This window comes from Canis lupus, chromosome 2 (assembly GCF_048164855.1).
Source record: "Canis lupus baileyi chromosome 2, mCanLup2.hap1, whole genome shotgun sequence".
Lineage (NCBI taxonomy): Eukaryota > Metazoa > Chordata > Mammalia > Carnivora > Canidae > Canis > Canis lupus.
Genome location: NC_132839.1, coordinates 61,298,409 through 61,318,049, shown reverse-complemented (window position 1 = coordinate 61,318,049; position 19,641 = coordinate 61,298,409). Strand labels below are relative to the sequence as shown.

The following is a 19,641-nucleotide window of genomic DNA, read 5'->3' as shown; positions in this document are numbered from 1 at the left end:
TGAAATAGGATCTTCAGGAATGGAGCCTGGGTGTCTATAGGTTTGAAAAGCTGCCCAGGGGACTCTGATGGATGGTGAAGGTTGAGAACCCATGTCCAAGGTGAATGAGAATTCCAGGCAACACAAGGGCCTCCTTCTTTCATCAGTGTGGAATGGCTCTGGGCGCTGTGGGGCGAGTAAAGAATATTGTGCAGATAATGCCTCATCCCATGAATGTCTACCAGTCATTCACTCTATTCCAGTGTCTACCCACTCTACTTTTTCTTCTCGGAATAATTTGACAGTTGTGCAGAACTGTAGCAAATCTTGTTTGATTAGCACAAAATGATCGTAGGTGTGAATTGTTGGTATTTATTATAGTCCATTATACCAGCTCTGTTCTGGACAGTTTATAAATACTTTGTCTTCATGCAGGGCCTGCAGAGGCAAGCTGCCTGGGTTTTCCAACTGTGTAGTTTGGGGCAAGTTTTAAAACTTGTGTAGACCTCATTTTCTTCAACTGTAAAATGGGATGATAGGAGCCATTGTCATCTCCTCCCAGCGTCATTCTGAGGATTAAATACAAACATGTCTTTAAAGCATGTAGCTTGATGCCTGTTCCTAGCACATGGTAAGTGCTCAGTAATTTTCATAATTCTCTTAATGGAAATACTCAGAGTGAATAAATTTGCCAAAGATAATTCATCCTTAGCCCTTGAACCAAAGATTTCTTTGGTTTTAACTGGTAGGGTTAATATACCACTTAAATATCAGCCTCCAGGGTACCTTGAGTTTCAAAAGAGTATAGGCAGGGGATTTCCTAATTGGAACATTGCCTGTTCAATCTGTTTCAATCTGTATTCCAGCACAATCCTGGAGCTTTGTTTTTTGGTTTCTTCTCCTGAACCCTGCTCTGCAGTGACATCTGGCACGCAGGGGGCCATTGCATTATAGCTTCGTTAGTCGCCGAGGGGATGCGATCGCATGCTGCAGGAAGCATGTGTTATCTGTATGCCAGCTGGACAAAGCGAGTTCTTCGCTCCGTGGTCAGTGTTTATTCTTCTCAGCTCTCCCACCAAACCTTGTCTGGTTTTCTTCTGTTTCCCGTTCGATTCTGAGCCCTATCTGAACTCTGGTTCCTGGCACTGCATTTGGCAATGTCCAGCACACATGAGGTGCTCACTAAATACTTAGCAAATGAAATCTAGGAGAACACAGCATAAATCCACAAGTTAAGGTTTAAGCTGTGTGGTACTATCTCCACATCAACAAAACTTAATAGATCTTTTGTTAATGCAAGTTAAAAATGTTTGAGTAGGTAACTTAGTTCATTAATCACTTATTGGGTATCTTACAGGCTGGGCACTGGGGATAGAAAGTGATTATAGATCCCTGCGCTCACGGACATGCTGTCTAGGGCAGTGGGTGGACACCTGGCTGCAGGATAAATAGGGTATTATGATGAAGAGGTACACTGTGTGCACTTGGACCACGAGCAGTTGGTGCTTTATGAACACAGGCAGCAAGTCGAAACATAGCCGAAATTTCTCTACATATTCATGCTCATACAGTTGGCAAGAAGTGCCTGTCTTTAAATATGTGCTAGGTCAGCTCTTGAATGGCTTTAGTATGGATGGAATGGCTTTGCCAGGGCCCTGCTTTATCTTCCTTCATTAGGAAGAAGATCCAGAGCAGCATTGCTGTAGGAGTTCTGGGCCCGAGGTCAGGTGAGTGGGTTTTGGCTTTGGCTCTCCTGCTCTGCTATTATCTGGGTGTTAGGTTGCTGTGCTGTGGCAGGAGGGTCCGATTAGATGTTGCTTATGGCCTCTTTTAGTTCTGACTTCAAGACTCATCATCTCAACCCATCTTCCTTGGGAGTAGAGAAAGAACATGGCGGCTGGGGAGTTGTTTGTCTACATTTACCGGGACTTTGCAGCCTGATTTTGGGGACTACCCTGGGAGATGTGTTGGTGGTGTGGCTGGTGCTCCGCTGGGAGGGGCACGCAGGTGTATTACTTTTCCGTGGTCTTAGTGAAAGCCAAGGGGCAGTCAAAGCATCCATGGAGTCAGCTGGAAAGAGGCAGAAGATAAGTGCTGCAGGCGATAGTGAACATATTTGAAGCAGATTTCGCTGAATCCTTTCTGTGAATATGTTTTTTGGGGTTCTAGCTTCACGTGATTTCTACTGTTTAGGCCCATCATCATGTAACATTTGAATGCCCTTTGGCTTCTGAGGTGGAAATATACAGTGTAGCAGGGGACAGCCCTGGATTGCTTAGCTGTGAGGAGGCTTTGGATGACCTCAGGCATATCCGAGAAAGATAAAATGTAGTCTTGTAGGTCGGTTTGGTTCTCTGTTTCAGAAAGCTTCCTGATCCTTCCGGAGGAGTGACACCACTCAAGTCCTGAGCTGCCTGAGGCCCTCCGAGCTCTGGACTCTGGCCCAGCTAGATTGCCTGCACTCACAATGCTCTTGTCAGGCGAAGGTCGGGGGAACATGGGTTGTAAAACTCAGTTCTATGTGCAGGTTACTTAAGGAATGGTGATAATGACTCCTTACATTGGTATTTTGCTTCATGGTTCTGCAAGACCCTTAAAATCCATTATCTTGTTTTATCCTCTCAGCATTTCTGTGAAGAAGGCAGGTGGGTTTTCACGTCTCTTGTTTTTCTGGTGATTTTACTGGGGCTCACAGAAGATCAGGGACTTAACCAAGTACCAGGTACAGTGTGGTGACTGTCATTAATAATGCTGTTTTGCCTATTTGAGAGCTGCCAAGAGAGTAGATCTTAAAAGTTCTCATCACAAGAAAAGGAAATCTTGTGACTGTGTGCAGTGAGGGTGTTAACTAGATTTATTGTGATGATCACTGGCAACATATACAAATCTCAGTCATCATGTTGTACACCTGAAACTCACATGATGTGATATGCCAGTTATACCTCAATAAAAAAGAAAGAAGAGGCTCAACCAAGGTTATGGGCCGAGTTGGGGGCCCTGGTGGCCCTGTGTCTTCCTCACTGTTGTACCAGGGCTCTGTGCTCTGGGTAGGACAGTGTTCTGTTTAGCATCCTAGTAACCCCTCACCCATTTGGGGAGGAGTTCTGTGTGTGTCTGTTCAATTTGGAGGCTTCAGATTTCCTGCCCTCTGTTCCTTCCTCCAGATGTGCGGGCATCCCTGAAGCCCTGGGGTCGCCCCTGTGCTTGGGTCCCTTCCCCACCTCCAAATGGTATGTGTGTTCACCCCTGTGAATGAGCTCTCCCACTCTAGGGACCTCCCTTGGTGCCTGCCCCCCACACTTTGAGCTCGACTTAATGTTCAGATCTGATTGCTTCCATATAGAAATGGGATGTGCTGTGTATGCTTTTCTTTCTTTTTCTTTCTTTTTCTCCTTTTTCTCTTCTTTCTTTTCTTTCTTTCTTTCTTTCCTTCCTTCCTTACTTCTTTCTTTTCTTCTTTCTCCTTCCTTCCTTCCTTCCTTCCTTCCTTCCTTCCTTCCTTCCTTCCCTCCTTCCTTCCTTCCTTCTCCCTTCCCTTCCCTTCCCTTCCCTTCCCTTCCCTTCCCTTCCCTTCCCTTCCCTTCCCTTCCCTTCCCTTCCCTTCCCTTCCCTTCCCTTCCCTTCCCTTCCCTTCCCTTCCCTTCCCTTCCCTTCAATTCAAGCTAGAGCCAAAGCTGAAATAGGTGATAGCAATCAGTAAGCTGCTTTAAGGTTGTGATTGGGTGGCCTTCCCTTCCCCCAGGGTGAGCTCCTCGAGGGTCTTGCTGTACCACGTCTGTCTGTGTTGTCACCGCAGTGGCTGGTTTGGTGTCTGGGCTGTGGTAAGGGTTGCCTAAATTCAAGTAAGTCCAACAGAGGTATTCCATCTGGAAAATGAGAAGCAAGCTAAAGGAATTTTTGCTTACGATGTTTGCGAAAGAATATTTTAGAAAATTGACCTGTTTCTCAGTTGGAGTTTAATTTAGGCTCAGAAAGCAGCTGTATGCCCAGAGGGCTTTGGGATTTCACTATGTGACAGATGAAGTTAATTGTTGTTGTATGAATATATTACCCTGCTGTGGCTTTAGTGGACCTTTCTCCCAAATGGAATAGATTTTTCTGTGAAAGTCATACTTCCTTTTTGAGAAGCGTAACAGTAATTTTGTGGAATGATCTCCTGTTCCTTTAACCCCAGAGTACCAGCTGAGAAGAAAACACTGCTTTCGGCTTGGGGAACGCAGTTTGGTTTCTGCTTCTGCAGCTGAAGGGCAGCGAAGCATTCTCAAAGACAGAGAATAAGATGCATGTCTGCATCATGGAAATTCTCGCATGCTATTTCAGGTCTCTGTGTTGGGATTTCTGTAAAGTTTTAGGAGCTGAGTGGGTGCATGCACGTTATGGTGTGGAAGGAAGAGAGTGGTGTTCACAAGCTGACACTGTTTCAGTCTCTTCTCTCCCCACTGACCGGCTCTCTGACTGTGGACAGTCCACACAGGGTCACTGGATGACCTTCCTCCTCTGTTACGCTTCTTCTGAAGGGTTTTTCAAGAGTCAGTGAGGTCATATATGTGAAAGTGCTTTGTGCTTTTAAATTTGGGAAAACTTTAAGCCTATATGTGTTTTTGGAAACATACGTAATTATTTCTGAAATTTGCTTATTTACTGGGCATTTTGCACTATTTTAATACTGCCAGGATGTAGCATCTAAAGCCTTAATTTCTTGGGAATGCCCCTGGAATAAAGTTCATTAGACTTGTTGAGGAGTATTTGGTCAGGGAAAATTTTGCTCATCTCTCCATGTACAACTTAGAGTCTCATTTACATCTCAAGGCCCCTAAAATTTATATATTTATATTTATCTTGCAAAAATTATCTCCACAGTTATCTTCTGTGACTAGGCATAGTCCTGAGAACATCACAGACATGAACTCCCTAAAGTCTCATTACAGTCAAAGGAGGATTGGAATCCTACTGTTTGAATCCTTATCTTACAGATAAGGAAACGGAGACACAAGGAAACTGAAGCAACTTGCTTGAGGTCACAGAGCTCTCAGGTGGTAGTTCTGGAGTTGTAACCCAAGCCCCAGTCCCAGAGTCTTTTTCTGAGCCTTTGCTAAAAGGCTGCCTCCTGTCACCCCCACAGCTTACTCACGATTTCTCTTTCAAGTGATCTGTGGGCCCTCTGAGCTCTATCTGGCTACGTCCGTTCTATTTACTGCTGTATTCCTTGGGCCCGACGTAAGGGCCAGCACATAGGCATTTGTGGAATGGTTATGTGAGGCGCTTCTGATACTAACGTCTTATCATTGAAATTCTCCTACATCTGTTTTCTTACGATTGCAAGGCAGGCAGTGTTTCCCTTCCCTTTTACACCTAAGGAAATGTAACCATGAGAATGATGTTGTAGAGTCATGGATTGAGTTCTGGGTTGCGAGAATGATGTTGTAGAGTCATGGATTGAGTTCTGGGTTGCATATTTCCATACATGTTTGTTTTTAACTTTCAGATTCTTCTGAAATTCTTTCTGTGGTGAGTGTCATCAGAAGGAAGCACAGGTAAGGAGATTTCATGATCTTCAAACTCAATGGCATTAAAAGAAATGAAATTGTCTTGACAAGAGCCATGGTGCTATCTGCTGGGGGTGCTTGGAATATAGAGATCTTTGCATTAAAAACAAAATAGTGCCTGCTCATAGCCGTATTAGGAACGAAATCTGACTCTCCAGCTTGTTTGGTCAAGAATAAAGCTGGAAATCTTGAGGACGCCGGTGGAGTTTCATCCCCACTCTTCACCAAGGACCGCCCATCCCCCCGGTGGCTCTCCCGCATTTCTCTCTCCCTGGCTGTGTCTTCTTAGGACATTTGTAAATCTCAGAATTCCCCTCTATGTGATCTAAAAATTGATGTCATGTAGGCAAAACAAGCAAAACAGAGCTCTTAAAAGTGTGTAATACACCTCCCTGATCGTAAAGGAAATACATGTTATTGAACATTTGGAAATGAGAGAGGATAAAGAAGAACACAAATCTCATCAGACCTCAGCACTATGACCGTTTCAGCCTTGTGCAGAACAGCATTACCACAGCAGGCCAGAGACTCCCATCCTCTGGGAGGCCTGCTCGTGAGCTTGGCCCATGGCTGGTATCTGGAACTTCAGTGTTGGGACGGTTCCCACCACTGAGCCTGAGCTGTCTGTGCAGACAGCATGGTTCATGCCCACAGACCTGGTTTCCTCCCTAGAGTCTGGAACCTTGGTACATGTCAGGCAGAGGGGGCCCATATGCCCAGCCCCCAGCAAAATCCCTGACGCTGGGTCTCTAACGAGCTTCCTGGTGCCAGCGCTTCCCAGGTGCTGTCCTGTGTGACTCTGTGGGAGAGGACCCTGGAGGTTCCTACTTTTGGAGTCCGCTGCACCTTGTGCCTTTCCCCGTTGCTCATTGTGCTTTGTCTCTTCTTGCCGTGATAAATCTAGTTCTGAGTATGCCTGTGTGACGAGTCCTGAGAGTTCTCCTGGCCAGTTGTTGAGGCTCAGTGGGGAATCTTGGAGACCCTAGACTAAGACCTAGTCCTTTCCTTTTTCTAATCATAAAATTATGTTTTTTAAAAATAAAATGAATATTCTATCTGTTTAAGATCTTTTTTATTCCCTATATATAAATGGACATTTTTGTCACATCATGAATTATACTTTCAGAAATGCAATTTATATGTATCTTAAATTATATCTTAAATATTTATGTAACATTGGATGTTTGAGGTTTACAGTTTATAGTACTACAGTAGGTAACAAAAACCTTGTTTGAGGGACTCAGCGTGCATCTTAGCACAGGTGGTTCTTAGGCTGGTGTGAGAGAGGGTATGTGGTGTGGGTGATCTTGGTAGACATGTCCAGCTCTTCTTCAGAAAGGTTGTTTCCTGCTTCTCCCTCTGACTGTGTCTCTGCCCCTCTCTCTCTCTCTCTCATAAATAAATAAATAAATAAATAAATAAATAAATAAATAAATAAATAAAAACTTTAAAAAAAAGAAAAGAAAGGTGGTTTCCGTTTGCATGATCATCAGCCATGCTTGAGAGCAGCTGCCTCACTGAATCCTCACCAATACTAAATATTACCAGTAGTTGAAGCAGTTTGTCAATTGGATAAATAATAGATGATATCATTTTAATTTGCTTTTTTGATTATTAGTGAGGTTTATTATTATTTTTTTTGAGATTTTATTTGTTCTTGAGAGACAGAGCAGCAGAGACATAGGCAGAGGGAGAAGCAGACTCCCTGTGGGGAGCCCAATGTGGTACTTGATCCTAGGACCCTGGGATCATGGCCTGAGCAAAGGCAGACACTCAACCACCAAGACTCCCAGGTGCCCTATTAGTGGGGTTTAAATAATTGATTTTTTTTCTGACTTGCCTATTCATGTCTTTTGGTTTGAGAGTTTCCCATCTTTTGCCCAGATATTTTATAACTGTTCTGGGCTGGGATAGTGACTTTCTAGGGAAAAGCCTCATATCCTCACTCTGCCGTAACCACCCCAGGGCTCTGGCATGTGTGCACTGAAGAAGTGGGCTTTGCTTATGATGGGAAGCATGACTTCTGTTGCCCATTGATGAGGAGCATCCTTAAAAGAGGGCCCTGGTATGTGCACTGGAATAGATATTTGCCATGGGAAGGATGCTGTGAAGTCCTGCAGAGGACGAGGATCTATGGGGGAGAGTGGCAGTGAGAGGCCTCTATCTGTTTATCACTCACTGTAATAGTATGAATAGCTCCACCAGGACGGTTCCAAGTATTTATCATGAATTATAAAAAGACTCAGAATGTGAAAACCTTGTAAGCTAAGTACTCCCATGTGATTGCAAAAGTAGCACAAGATGGTAGCAGGGACACAGAGGCACAGAAGAATTCTGTGCTGGGGGTATCCTGGGTAGGGAGCAGACCAGCTGCAGTGGGCTCTGGGGAGGCAGATGTGGGGGGAAGGTGTCTGTCAGGATCAGTGGTGTGAGGAGAGTAGAGAGACTGAGGAAGCGGTGGGCTGTGATGTAGGTGTGTAGAGCCTCAGCCAGCCTGCATGCTGCTCAGGAGAGGGACTGCCCGTCCCAGCGTCCCCTTTTGGGCTAATGTGGCCAGGCCTCTGACACCCTTTCAGGGCTCAGGCTGCCGTGGGAAGGAAGCCGGCAGCTGGACCATAGTCCCTGCAGCACATCTCTGCTTGAAGAGCAGTGGATTGCGTGGCACATTCGTGTCTGCCATGACTACTGTCAGTTATTTCTGGCTGCCGGCAGATAATATGACTGAACATGTGCAGCCATACCGTGACGGGGCAGGGACGGGAGCTGGCAGCCGAGAGCTGTGTTTCAGAGCCGTATTTGGGTGACAAGCTGACTTCTCACCTTGACTGTTTATTCCGGGTGGTAGGGAAGGTGTGTCATGGATGATGGAGGTGCAATAGCCACACCCCCTCAAGTTGCTCAGGCGATACAGTGGTGACGTATAGTATCTCCCTTGTGTGTGTGGCACACTTATTTCCACACCACGGCAGCAGCTCTGCAGGGCCGTGTGACATGCTGGTAGCACTGGTTGCCCCAGAGGAGAGGTTGGGATTGGTGATTATAGTGGAAGGAGAATTTCACTGTTTTGTATAATCTGACTTTTACTTTTTGCTATTTTACTATTTAGTGCATCTTAAGTATGTTTGTTTTAATAACACTTGTAATGAAAGGAGTATTTACTTTTGTAAATTTGAAAAAAAAAAAAAAAGGAGAAATAACCTGTGACCGTGGACAAGCTCTTTAACCTTTCTGTGCCTTGGTTGGGGAGTGATATGGTGGCGATTTTATAGGGCTGTAATGTAAGATAAAACTCAGAGACTGGCACCTTCTGAGTGCAGAATAAATGCTGCTGTTTTAATGTTTTAGAAGATGGAATGCTAACAGGTCATCATGGTTTGTGTCATATAAATACCTCTGGGCGGCTGACCTAGTAGAAAGAACCTGAGTTCAGCTCCATGTAAATAGCGTGATAGAAAAGCATTATTTTGGGCACCAGGAAACTCCGGTTGTGAAAAGGGCCCTCTCATTAGCACGTGGTCCTGGGCAGCTCCTTGTTCCTCCCGCGTGTGACGGCAGCGGTAGCAGGCTCCTGTGGCAGGGCTGCTGGCAGCCTTTCAGGATGGGCACACGGGGAAGCCACGGGGCTACGACGAGGACGAGGGGCAGGTGGATGCGGGGGCAGAACTCATCCAGAGATTGCGGCGTGGTTTGTCCTGCACGGAGAGTAGGGCCCCCTCTGTGCCTTTCCACCTCCAAGGAAGGCAGGCCGCTGGACAAATCCTCCGTCAGACGGCCCGACGGCCCCGGTGTGCGGTGCGCGCGGGTTGATTTGGCTCATTGTCACAGCAGCGGCAGCTGAAGGGACAGCTTGCCTCGATGTGCATATCTGGGCGTTTGTGCTATTTATAAACAGTTAGAAAAGGCACGGAAGGCTGTTTGTGGCAAGCTGGTGAATCCGGCAAAACACGGACAGTTCTGTTAGCACGATTTGCACGAGCGAGGGCCCGGAGCATTCACATAAACAAACACATTTGCCCATATTTAAGAGTCGCTCCTAAACACAGACTTTCAACTGTCAGCCATATGGTTTATCAGCTTTTCCTTGAAATTGCAGGGGTTTGATGGCCAGATATCTGAAATCAGAAACCATCTCAAAATGGCTTTATGCCCCTGCTTTCCTTTTTTTTTTCCATTATGAGGAGAGAAGACTCGAGGGAGAATGGTGTCACTGTACAGAGGCTTTTGTCAGTCTGTCCTATGCCCTGTTGACCTGTCACAGCATTAGCATCACCACGGCTCTGGTGGAGATGGTCTCTCTCCTTTTCCGCGGCATGGTTCTGTACAGCATTTTTCACTCCCTAGTGTGTGTTTTGGTTTGTCTGTTTGCACCTACACACATGTGGGCTCCCTGAAGACCTACTTATTGTCTCTGTCACTAGCGCTGGCACACCGATTAGTATTTGTTGAATGAATGGCGGGGTGAGACAGCTACTCTTCCCCCTTCTGCCCGGTCATGAAAAATGCTTTTGGAAGAAGCTGCATGGGTAGGGAGCGGGGGACTGTGGGCAGTGGGACCACACGAATTGCTGCGGGATGTCTCATCAGCCCAAATGCTTAACCTGGAAGAAGGTGCTGGTCATGAATGGAAATGTGTAGAACAGTTCTTCGGAAAATTAGCTGATTGTCACAGGGTTTCACGCAGGTGAGCGATGCTGCTGTGTGTGTGCGTGCGTGTGCGTGTGTGAGCACGCATAGCGTGCAGTGGCGCCGTGCCCACGGGCTTTTACTCTGGTGCAGGTGGAATATATAGCCTGAGGCCTGAGAAAGCGAGCTGCCCAGGATCACCTGGTTAGAGCGGGACCAGAGCCTTTCAACTGCTCGCCTCACTTCCCTCTTTCCTGCTCAGACTGTCTTCCGTGAATCTAAATATGCAGGAATGGGGGAGAAAATGTACCCCAGTGCCACAGGCTCAGAAAACAGACCCAGCAGCTGAAATCATCTTTACACATCTTGTACCCCGAGAAAGTAGTGATTTTTTACAATACCTTTAAATTTCACAATACCTTACATTTTCTCATAAATTTTATAAAACAAGACAATCAAAGCAGTTTGGGGAACGGTGACTTTAGAAAAAGGGGAAAACTCAAATAGAGAATTGCAATTTTCGTTTTATTCTCCGCCTAGAGTTTAAGCATTGTGGACTCGTATCCATGTTACAGCTTGAGCCATTATGTGGCCAGTCACTATCCATTATTTTAGAACAGCAGATGTAGGCAGCAACTCTACCTTTTAATGGTGGTCTTATTAATTTTAAATTCAAATGATAGGAGCAGCAGATGGTGAGGGGGTAAGTATTTAGATGTTTGGTCATTGACAGCTCTTTACTTCTGTGCGTTACATTGGGACCCGAGACTAGCTGATCCCACAGAGAACTGATTATGATCTGTCTCCTCGCCAGCTGGGCTCTTTTGCATGCTGGGTCCAGAAGGATTGCTCTCTTGCAGGCAGGGAAGATGGATTGCCGATTGTTTTGAAATCATGAAGGGTTATTTGCACCATCCAAAATTCTGAAGCAGAGCTATCAGACTGTCTTCTCTTTGTATTTCAAATCTTTTCAAATCTGTATTTCAGGTGTACATGAGCTAATTAAGGTCTTCTTTAATAGGTAATTGAATATATTATTGACTGATGTGCAGGAGAGCTCTGTTCCACGGCATAGTCCCTGGCACTTTGCACGAGGATGTGAGCCTTAGAACATAACCTGGGTTTCCTGAGCAATCATCTAAATGTTAATTATTTCTAAATGATTATTATTTTCTAAATGATTTTCTACATGAGTGACACTGAGCACCAGAGAGTACGTTTATTAAAGAGATACCCTTTTGTTTTGTCTGAATTCAGATTTTACATTTTTAAACATCAGGGTTTAGAAATGCAGCAACAGGGGCACTTGAGTGGCTTGGTTGTTTAAGGACTTACTTTCAGCCCAGGTCTTGATCCTGGGGTCCTGGGATTGAGCCCTGCATTGGGCTCCCTGCTGGGCAGAGAGCCTGTCTCTCCTTCTGCTACTCTCCTTGCTTGCTCTCTCTCTGTCAAATAAATAACATGTTAAAAAAAAGGGAAAAAAAAAAAAAAAAAGGAAATGCGGCAACAGAACTGGCCTAGCCCCTCTCTCCTCACTTTATAAAATCTAAAGATGCTTACAGGGAGAGTGTGCTCCCTGACTTTCTCTTCCTAGGCTGCACACCTGTCCTCCTGCTCACCTTCCCTCTCTGTGACCTCTCCTCTGGGCTGTCCACAAAGGGCATCGTCCCAGTGTGGCTCTCCGGAGGGACAGTGGCCAGAAGAGAGGGGCCACTGCCTGCTGTCCTGTGGGCAGTTAACCTTTCCAGGGCTGTGGTGTGTGGTCATTGGGTGGCACCAAAAGCATGTGGCCCTGCAAAACTAGAGGTTAAAGTGATGGCAGGACAGATGTCCTCATCAGGATCCTGTATTTTAATCGTGGGTGGGAAGCCATGGAAAAATATGTGATTCTATGGAATATTACTCAGCCATTAGAAATGACAAATACCCACCATTTGCTTCGATGTGGATGGAACTAGAGGGTATTATGCTGAGTGAAATAAGTCAATCGGAGAAGGACAAACATTATATGGTCTCATTCATTTGGGGAATATAAATAATAGTGAAAGGGAATAAAGGGGAAAGGAGAAAAAATGAGTGGGAAATATCAGAAAGGGAGACGGAACATGAGAGACTCCTAACCCTGGGAAACGAACAAGGGGTGGTAGAAAGGGAGGTGGGTGGGGGGGTGGGGCTGACTGGGTGGCGGGCACTGAGGGGGGCACCTGATGGGATGAGCACTGGGTGTTATTCTATATGTTAGCAAATTGAACACCAATAAAAAATAAATTAAAAAAATATGTGATTCCTGAAATTTGGAGTCCGAGGGAAGTCAGGGACTCAATGTGAAGTGATAGCGGAGCAAGGAGGTGAAGGTGTAACAGGCACTCTGTCCACCTCTGTGCTGGGCATAGGCGGACACGGGGCTGCCTCCCATGTGTGACTTATGGACTGGCCTTGCAATCATGTTTTAGGCCCCACCATGATGTTCTTCCCTTCCGTGGCGATCTTCTTCCTGGTACAGTAGGCCTCAAGCCATGTGTGACACAGAAGTATTCCTACTGATAGAAGGTGCTGTCTATGTGGGGTGGGGTGCTGGGGGGTAGGGAGGCCACAGAACACCTGCACGAGGCCACTGCTTCACTGCAACTTCACAGCCCAGCCCTTTCTTGACCTACTTCTCTAGCCGGGAGGTCCTGCTTCCTCTGATTCCTGCACTGATTTGTTCCATCCTTCTCTTTTGGTTTCCGTGAATTATAGTGTTGTTGTGCTGTAACAGCGTGCCCAAATCCACACGTGGCAATGAGTAGACGTTTCTGAGGTTTGCACTTGTGCAGCTTTAAAAGTCGTACTTACGGTTTCTTGTCGGTTGCAAGACATGCTTTCAGAAGCAAATTCCATGTGGTGTATGGACCTGTGTTTATTTTTCAAGGCTAGTTTGGTTGGAGCCCACTCAGAGTGAGTGGGGTGGGTGGGGACAGGGACAGGGCCTCACAGGCAGAGACAGAGTCATTCTCCAAAGGTGCTCTGCCTGCCACCAGCACGCTGTCCAGCTGGTTCACTGTGTGCTGGGTTTCCGGTGTCCGCATGTTGCCAGCCTCACGTGGGTCTCCTTAATGAGTTACTTTAGCACACAATTCAAGGCCGTGGAAGTGAGTGGCCATTTGGCACAGAGATTCACAAGGACAATTTGCAAAGTAACCTGGAATGGGGACATTCTGCACAGACAGCATGGGAAGCACTCTGGTGTGTGGTGTGTTCTTTACGGCCCTGCCTTGCAGCATTTCTGGAGGATTCAGGGATAACTGAACTCGCCCAGGATGTCATTCTTGTGGGCTGTAGGCAATCAGGATTTATTCACTGTTAATTTGATAGTGGCAGCCATGTATGTAAGTCAGATGTTCTCCTGGCAGGGCCATTGGAGGTGTTTGCTATGGCTTGGACTGGAGGGAGCTGGGTGCATTTGAGTCTGTTGAAACCACGAGTAAGTGAAACACAGCCAGGTGCTATGGGCCAAATTGTTTATGAATCACTGTTCCACCTCCTAGTCAGACTCTTCAATGATGTTCCCCTCCTGTGCGTACGAGAACACCACGCACACTTACACCCCCTCCCACCCACCCACACCTTCACATACACGCGTTTCCTTGTCAAGGCCCCACCCCCTGGGTGGCCAATACCAGTCACGTCCCTATTTACCAGTGCTTCCAGCACTTTCCCAGCCCATTGCCCCTTCTGTTTTACCCCCCAATTACCTGTGGTCCTCATCAGCCTGCTTTCCCCAGCTCCTGGTGTGGGAGGCTCCTGGGGCAGGGAGCCACCCTCACAATTACCAAGGTCCTCCACAGCTTGTTTCATTAGGCCCCAGGGATGGGAGGGAGGCTGAGGCTTCCTGGCCGTGTGTGCTGTGATCATGATAGGATCTTCTCTGGCAGGGGCACCTTTCAGTGTGCTTAGTGGTGAAGAATGCTTTCACTTCTGCCTTCTTAGTAAGGGATGGTTTGGGAGCCTAGCCTTGCTTCCCATGAGAAAGGCATGATTTGCATATCATCTCATTTTATATTATTGAGTCTTGACAGACAAGCTGTTCTTGAGCTCTTGGTTCACTCGGCCAAGGTTTATTGAGCAGGGTATGTATCTGTGCCACAGCGGCTGCTCTGCTGGCCCCTGGGGACTAGTCCCACAGAGAGCCATCCCCCAGGATTGCCTGGGACAGACAGAGTGCAGAACTAGCAGAGTTTTGAAAGTGCTGTGAACAAAGTGCCCTCAAGGTGCAGGACAGGGTTCCTATACCCTCTCCCCCAGCAGCTCATTCTTGAAGGACTTGCTGTGGGTACGTACTCATTATTTGTATATCCCCATTGCCCCGCATGCTAAGACAAAAGATGGACAAGGGCTCTTTACCATTTCGTGGAAACTAGATGGGCTGAAGGAGGGGTCCCCACAGCTGGGGGGAGGTGGGTGGAGACAGGATAGGCTCACAGGGGGAGGGGGTGGGTTTTGTTTCTTAGCTCTCATTTGAAATATCTTAGACTCAGGGAAATGTCACAAAAATAGTACAAAGAACTGTCTGCCTTCACTGGATTCCCTAAACATTTTTCAGCATTTGTACTTCCAGTCTCCCTCACTCCTTCCCTCTGTGCGTGTGTGTATATTTTTATTCATCAATTTATTCATTACCAAGTTGGAGTGGAGGCTGGATTGCCAGGGTGAGGTGAAGGAGTGGCAGAGGAGAGATGGGTTGGGAGCTCTCACAGTGCTCTGGGCTGGAGAACACAGTGGTTGGGCCTGGTTGGAAATGACAAGAGAGGTGAGAAGTGGTTAGTCTACTGTATTTCGAAAGGAGACCCTCTAGGATTTGCTGACAGGTTGGATGACAGGCTTCAGGGATTTTGGCCTGAGTACCTGGAAGACTAGCGATGCCATTATTGAAATGAGGAAGACCGGAAGGAATGGGTTTTGGCAGGGGGAATCCAAAGCTGGTTGTAAAGCTAAGACTGAGGTCCAAGCCCAGAGACCCTGGAGCATTGGGGGGTGGGGGGAGCAGAATGTGGGCAATTCATACAGATAGAATTAGCTGATTTTATTTGTAAGCAAAGAGGCCACAGAGGTGTAAGGTGTCTCCAGCTTGTTGGTATGAGACTGAGCCTGCTGGTGTTACATAGTCTCCACCGTTGGTGGGAGCAGCTGGCTTTCATCTAAAGGCACACAGAGCTCACCCCTGTGTCCTGTTTCTCATAATGTGCCATCTGTGTCCCCTGGCCTTTGCTTTCACAGTTCTTTGTCACCACCCCTGTCACTTGCCCCCAAGTGTCTCCCACATGTGACCGCATCTCTCCAGCATTCCTCAGGAAGGCTAGATTCAGCTCTGTCTCCCCATAGAGGGTAGGTGGAAGTGTGGACAGGGTCTCAACTGAAGATGGGAATTTAGGGGATATTATCATAGAAATAATGGGTAGAGTCACAGAGTTGGAGGGAGTCATCCAGGGATGAGTGTAACTATGAGGAAAACAATCCCTAGGTCTGAGAAGATGGGTGGGAACAGCAGAGGAGGCCAGGCAACAAAATGCAAGGAAGGATCTCCCGGGAGGCAAAAAGAGAAACTGTCCAGAGGGTGAGTGATGGGAACCCCATCAGTGAAGTGAGGGCAGATGTCACTGTGACTGCACAGGAGCCAGTCAAAGGAGGGGGCAACACGATGAGGGAGACTGAGAGCAGGAAGGAAGGGAGCTGGGGCATGTGTAGACCCCTCTTTGGAGGGAGCTGGTTGATTAAGTCAGGTTTGCTCTGGAGGGTTCTTTGTGGTGGTATGAGAAGTACTTAGTTTATTTTGTAATCTCTGGCTCCTTATTTTAGGGAGCAGATTAACATCCTTTAGCTGGAAAACTAAATATGTATTAAAAATCTCTTAACTGTGGCTTATGCTGTATTTTGGACATTACGAGGGACATTTTCTTTTTGGAAATTGGGCCCTTTGGATCAACTCGGAAAAGAAGTACCTCTAAGGGGGATACACACTCTTATACATAAATGATAAAGTCACAGAACAGTTTTCTGCTTTACTGAGGTGCAGATTATTGAACTGATAATTGCTAAAATGACTAACTAGCACTTCTCTGAGGTACCTCCTGTAACTGAGAAGACCCTGTTCTGTCACGTGTGAGCCTTGTGTTTTTGAGGGAGTGAGTCACCCTTCCTGGGGGCTTGTTTTCTCCTCTCTGCAATGATCTCCTCCACAGATTACGTTGTTATTTAAACAATGCTAGTGACGTGTTTGGAAGAGGGGCTCTCAGTAGGTTTGCAGAACGGTGTCTCATGAAATATATAGGGGAGATGAGGTTTGGTTTCTCCAAACCAAGGGGTCCACTATGTGAGATGATGCTCTGTTCCCAGTAAGTTACGTATCATCTTCTCTAATCTTATGACTATTCTTTAAAGCAGAGATTGTACTTGACAAAATGTTTTTTACAGGTAATTATACGCTGATGATGATGGTAACAGTCATAGTTATTGAGGATTTATCCTGTGCTAAGCTCTTCACACAAGGACATTTAAAAAGGAACCTGTTGAGGCTCTGTCATTGTCCGCTTATGGAGAGAGGAGTAGTGATGTGGCTGTGTACTCGAGGCCACAGTGAGGAAGTACAGGGGCAGAATTTCATTCCAGTTGCTTCAATTCCAGAGTCTGTATGAGTACAAGTCGTCACAGTCTTTGGGAACCTGAATCTTGCCTGTTCTGTGAGCTTCTCAGGCTCCAAACCCTGAGAAACTAACGGGAGACCAACTGTCCTCTTTAATTGGCTTCCACTGATACACGAACATATGTTCCCCAGCCCTCGGTGCCCACCAGCCCTCCCTGTCCACATGGGCACAGTGAGGGCCCCATCTGCCAGGGGGGCAGGGACAGAGGGGCCTTTCCACCTGCCTTCCCTGGAGACAAGCCCATCAGCCCCACGCTCCCCCCGCAGTCTGAGCCCCAGTTCTGTGTCTGCTGTCCGCAGCCCCAGAGGCACTTCCTGTTCTGCTCTCAGGAGGAACTAGATGGAAGTAGAGCCTGGCGCCTTGTCACTTCACCATGACCAGATCAGAGGAACCAAGCTCACCTGAGGCCTAACGTCACGTTCTCCGCTGGTGGGCCCTTCCCCTACAGAGCTCAGTGCTGAGTCAGATTGACATGCAGAGCAGAAGCAGGTGTGAAGGTGGGTGACTCGGACGTGCATTATGCTCACTTTGTGTTCCTGTAAGGCCAGCTCTGTAGCAGGAAGATGGTGAGCCTCGGGAGTGGATTTGGCCTCCCATTTCTAACTGCATTTCAGCTCTTAGCAGACTTGCTCTCCAGGTTTTGAGCCTGTCCCAACTGCCTCTGTTGGCATTGTATGCTGGGTTTTGTCCTTCAAGCCTGCCTTCCTAGACTTTGCTTCCTTGGACCCCCCAGAGCAGAGGTGAGCAAACCTATGATGGGGCAAAGACTTTATAAAGGCTTTAGGCTTCTGTCCCAACCATTCTACTCTGCTGCTGTAGCATGAAGGCCGCTGTGGCCAGCCAGTGAGTGGGCGTGGTGAGTGCCAACCAAACCGTCTTTACAGACATAGGCTTCAGGTCAGATTGGGCCCACGGCTGTTGTTTGCTCCCCACTGAAATGGACGAGGCTGCAGATTGAAGTCTGCTACCAAGACCTTCTAGCCCTGGTTGAACCTGGCCATTTGGAGAACACTAGCCAGATAGTTGCCAAGCATTTCTTTAGGGGCATTGTTCCTTATTTAGCTGTCCTCTCTCCTGACATCGTCCTTGGAAGTTTGGATCCAGCTTGCACTGAAGGTCCCTGGGGCCCCCCGAGGTTGTGGGCTGCACAGCCGAGGTTGTGGGTGGGAGGGGGCTTCACGGCAGCAGGATGGTCACTATTTCTTCAAGGAGCCCTGTTGTCAGTTAGCCAGTCCACTTGATCTGTCAGATTCTGTGGGTCAGGGCCTGGCTTGACTCCGTGGCCCAGGGGACAAGCAGCATCATATACCCTGGAAGCTTGTTAGGAATGCAGATAGTCAGACCCTCTTACCTGCTGTTTCAGAATCTGCATTTTAATAAGACCCCACCCCCTAGTAGTATGCCCATGGAAGTTTGAGAAGCCATGATTTGGGGTGTTCCAATCCGGAGGACAGAGAGGAAGCTTTTGGAAAATGCTTTTATTGCCAGCTGTTTAATATTAAAGTGTAATTATAGAGCTTGATTGCTGTGAAGGCAGCTGTGTCTTGACAGGCATAGTATAGAGTCATCACTGGATGCTGTCTTCCTGACAGAAAGGGATTGTCCGGCTCACTCATATGGACTGGTGTCAAGAGTTCTAGACTAGCTAAAAAATCCGAGGCAGAAGTCTCTGCCTCCTTGGAGTGTGATGGGGCACACTGCCTTGTTCTCTTGTGCCTCAGTGTCTCCTGTATCATACGAGAGGCAGAGGACAGCCAGTATTTAAAGCCTTCACTGGACTCCGTTTGATCTTTCTTGGACCATGTGCCTTGATCCTGTCCTCTTGCCCCTGCCGTCTCAAGGAGGATGCTTTCAGCTCCCATGGTCACATGTGACACCCCCCCCCCCCCGCCCCGCTTTTGATTGAGGGCTGGGGTTTGGGCACAGCTGGCTGGGCTGCGGAGTCGATCTGAAATGCGTTGTCTTTGTGGAGCTTCAGAACCAACACAAAGCTCAAACGTGGGGAGGGCCACTTCCAAGTTTGTCGGAGGTGAGCAAGCTTCGCCCACTGGGCAAGTCTGACGTCCTGGGCACTGTCCTCAGTGTCCTGGGGCCCTGCCTCCATCCATCCGCCTGACCCAAAGCCCCCGTCTCAGATGATTTAGTTAGATTAGGCCCCTTAATTCATATAAAGTAGTGGTGGCAGAGCTGCCTATGCTGTAGCTAGAAGTGTGAGAGGTGGCGTTTAATAGAAAACATCTATTGTCTCAGTTACTGGAAATGTGGTATCGTACAGTGGGGAGCGAATCCTAAGTGCCTAGGGCCCCCCTCTCTCTCTGTCCCCTCCCCCTTCTTGGGGAGTGTCGAGGTCTGTGAGCAGCTTTCCCACTCTGGAATCTCTTGCTGTTTCCTCCCCCGCAGAGCCTGCTGTCCCAGCAGTGAGTGTGGACATGTGCAGAGCCTCAGCTCTCCCACCCAGCAGCTGGGGTCCACTGTGCAGGATGCAGGCTCTTCTCTCATTCTCAGTTGAGAGGCCACTTTTTTAAAGTGATGCTCCTCCACTCAGAGATGGTGCCAAGGCATCTCTCATGCTGTGAATTAGCACTGTCCTGGAGTGTGTTTGACGTGGGGTCATGCCAGAGAAAGCACCTTCTGGGCACCCACACTTGCCTGTTAGTTCTTTTCTGTGTCCTTGGTCTGAAGGACCCTGTTCTTCCCTGAGCTTCAGGGTCTGCATTAGTGAAACCCTAGTATTAGATAACACATTTCTAGATGGCCTCGACTTGGGAAGCCTCCCCAATGAAGTGAGAACTCAGTGAGCAGGGAGACAGAGC

The 19,641-nt window shown here is 47.5% G+C and overlaps 1 protein-coding gene across 12 annotated transcripts in view; it reads left to right on the top strand.

Annotated features, from left to right (window-relative positions):
- Positions 1-19,641, top strand: part of AFAP1 (actin filament associated protein 1) — a 147,840-nt gene that overhangs the window by 24,132 nt on the left and 104,067 nt on the right. For 3 of the 12 annotated variants that reach the window (XM_072803007.1, XM_072803024.1, XM_072803033.1), the window contains exons 2-3: positions 5,465-5,513; positions 17,128-17,325. The exons of 3 other annotated variants lie outside the window; for them this stretch is intronic. In XM_072803007.1, the coding sequence (XP_072659108.1) occupies positions 17,301-17,325 (25 nt within the window). In that variant the 5' untranslated portion in view covers positions 5,465-5,513; positions 17,128-17,300. Of the gene's footprint in view, positions 1-5,464; positions 5,514-17,127; positions 17,326-19,641 lie in introns of those variants that run through there. 6 more of the 12 variants (XM_072802978.1, XM_072802967.1, XM_072802990.1 and 3 more) reach the window with 5 other exon arrangements.